Genomic DNA, 1,675 nt, shown 5'->3' with positions numbered 1-1,675 from the left:
TAGCAGCTAAAATATAAGGAGCTCTATTCCAGCCCATTGTTTCCCTAACTGTGCACTTAAAACACTAATCTGAAAAAGGGTAATGGTGCTATATGAAAGGAGGGTCCATGGTCAAATAGATTTAAAGAACAGAACATACTGTTTGCTCCTTTTACACAGTCCACGTGCATATTAAAGGCTCTGGAAAGCTCTGCACTAGGGAGCCTGAGATACTAAAGGTTAATCCAGTGTATAATCAAATTAATTTCTCAGATTGTCTACTAACAGTCCACAATGACACTCTTTTAGAGATACACCGATTGAAATCAATCCTGCTTCTTTTTCAGATGAATAAGCAGGATTCCACAGAGGGTACGGAGATTGAATAAAGTCACAGACCTGGAAAAGGACCTAGTAGTCACCTCCTCCCAGAGGTTCTGGCACTTCCCACGAGTCTGCATCTTCATTCCCTCTCCCCAGTCGGTGTCTTTCCAAACCATGTAGCATGGAGACCCTCAATATGACAGAAGTGTGTGTGTTCTTTCTGAAAGGATTTTCTGCCTACCCTGTCCTAGAGCGCCTATTCTTCCTGTTTTGCTTAACTATGTACCTGGTGACCCTGCTGGGGAACACAGCCATCGTGGTAGTGAGTGTGCTGGACGTCCGCCTGCACACGCCCATGTACTTCTTCCTGAGCAACCTCTCCATCCTGGACATCTGTTACACATCCTTATTTACACCCTTGATGCTGGTCCACTTCCTGTCGACCCAGAAGACCATCTCCTTCATTGGCTGTGCTGTCCAGATGTGTGTGGGCTTGTCCACGGGCTCCACGGAGTGCCTGCTGCTTGCATTCATGGCCTGTGATCGCTACCTGGCCATTTGTTGGCCACTCCAGTATCCTGTACTCATGAACCGCCAGCTCTGTCTGTGGCCAGTGGGAGCTGTTTGGGACTTCTCGTTCTTCGTATCACTCACTGCGATGGTCATTGCCATAAGGCTGCCCTTCTGTGGCCACCATGTGATCAACTACTTTGCTTGCGAGATCCTGGCAGTGCTGAAGTTAACATGTGGAGACACATCAGTCATTGAGGCTTTCTTGATAGCTGATAGCATCCTGATGCTGCCCATGCCCCTGACACTCATCTGCCTCTCCTACACTCATATCCTAGTGTCCATTCTGAGGATACCCTCAGCTGCAGGGCGCCGCAAAGCCTTGTCCACCTGCTCAGCACACCTGACTGTGGTGGTACTCTTCTATGGTGCTGTCATCTACATGTACATGAAGCCCAAGAGCACGGAGACCCACATCTATCATAAGGTCTTCACGGTTCTTTATCCTGTGATCACACCCATGCTGAACCCTGTCATCTACAGCCTGAGGAACAAGGAAGTGAAAGAGGCTGCCAAGAAGGTGTGGAGCAGGAGCTGGACCTCCAAGTGAGGAATGACAAGGCTCAGCATCAACAAGGGTCTCTGGTTTCTAGGTAAGGTCATCATCTACCTTCAGTGAGGCCAGGATGTGAAGCAAGGTCATGTGTCTAGTGTCTCCACTCTTGAAAGTCCCCTGATGGTAACACCATGTTCCACTGACCCTACAACATAAATTGCTCCTAAATGGGCCCTCTGCCCCTAAAAACTCCCTAGGGCAGTTTTCATCATTGTTCCCTGGACCTTCACACTAGTCTCTTGGCTG

General features: G+C 48.6%; 1 protein-coding gene across 1 annotated transcript; it reads left to right on the top strand.

The window, feature by feature from the left end:
• Nucleotides 1–484: 484 nt before the first annotated feature.
• On the top strand, nucleotides 485–1,423 carry LOC102818258 (olfactory receptor 13J1-like). The gene has a single exon (XM_006863176.1). It carries the CDS (start codon nucleotides 485–487, stop codon nucleotides 1,421–1,423), a length of 939 nt encoding a protein of 312 aa, XP_006863238.1.
• The last annotated feature ends 252 nt before the right edge of the window (nucleotides 1,424–1,675 follow it).

This window comes from Chrysochloris asiatica, unplaced genomic scaffold (genome assembly GCF_000296735.1).
Source record: "Chrysochloris asiatica unplaced genomic scaffold, ChrAsi1.0 scaffold00053, whole genome shotgun sequence".
In the NCBI taxonomy this organism is placed as follows: domain Eukaryota; kingdom Metazoa; phylum Chordata; class Mammalia; order Afrosoricida; family Chrysochloridae; genus Chrysochloris; species Chrysochloris asiatica.
The sequence above is the reverse complement of the archived record's forward strand: the minus strand, read 5'-3'. Positions and strand labels throughout refer to the sequence as shown.

Coding starts and splice junctions, on each gene's coding strand:
- LOC102818258 (XM_006863176.1), top strand. CDS start 485: ATGGAGACCCTCAATATGACAGAAGTGTGTGTGTTCTTTCTGAAAGGA.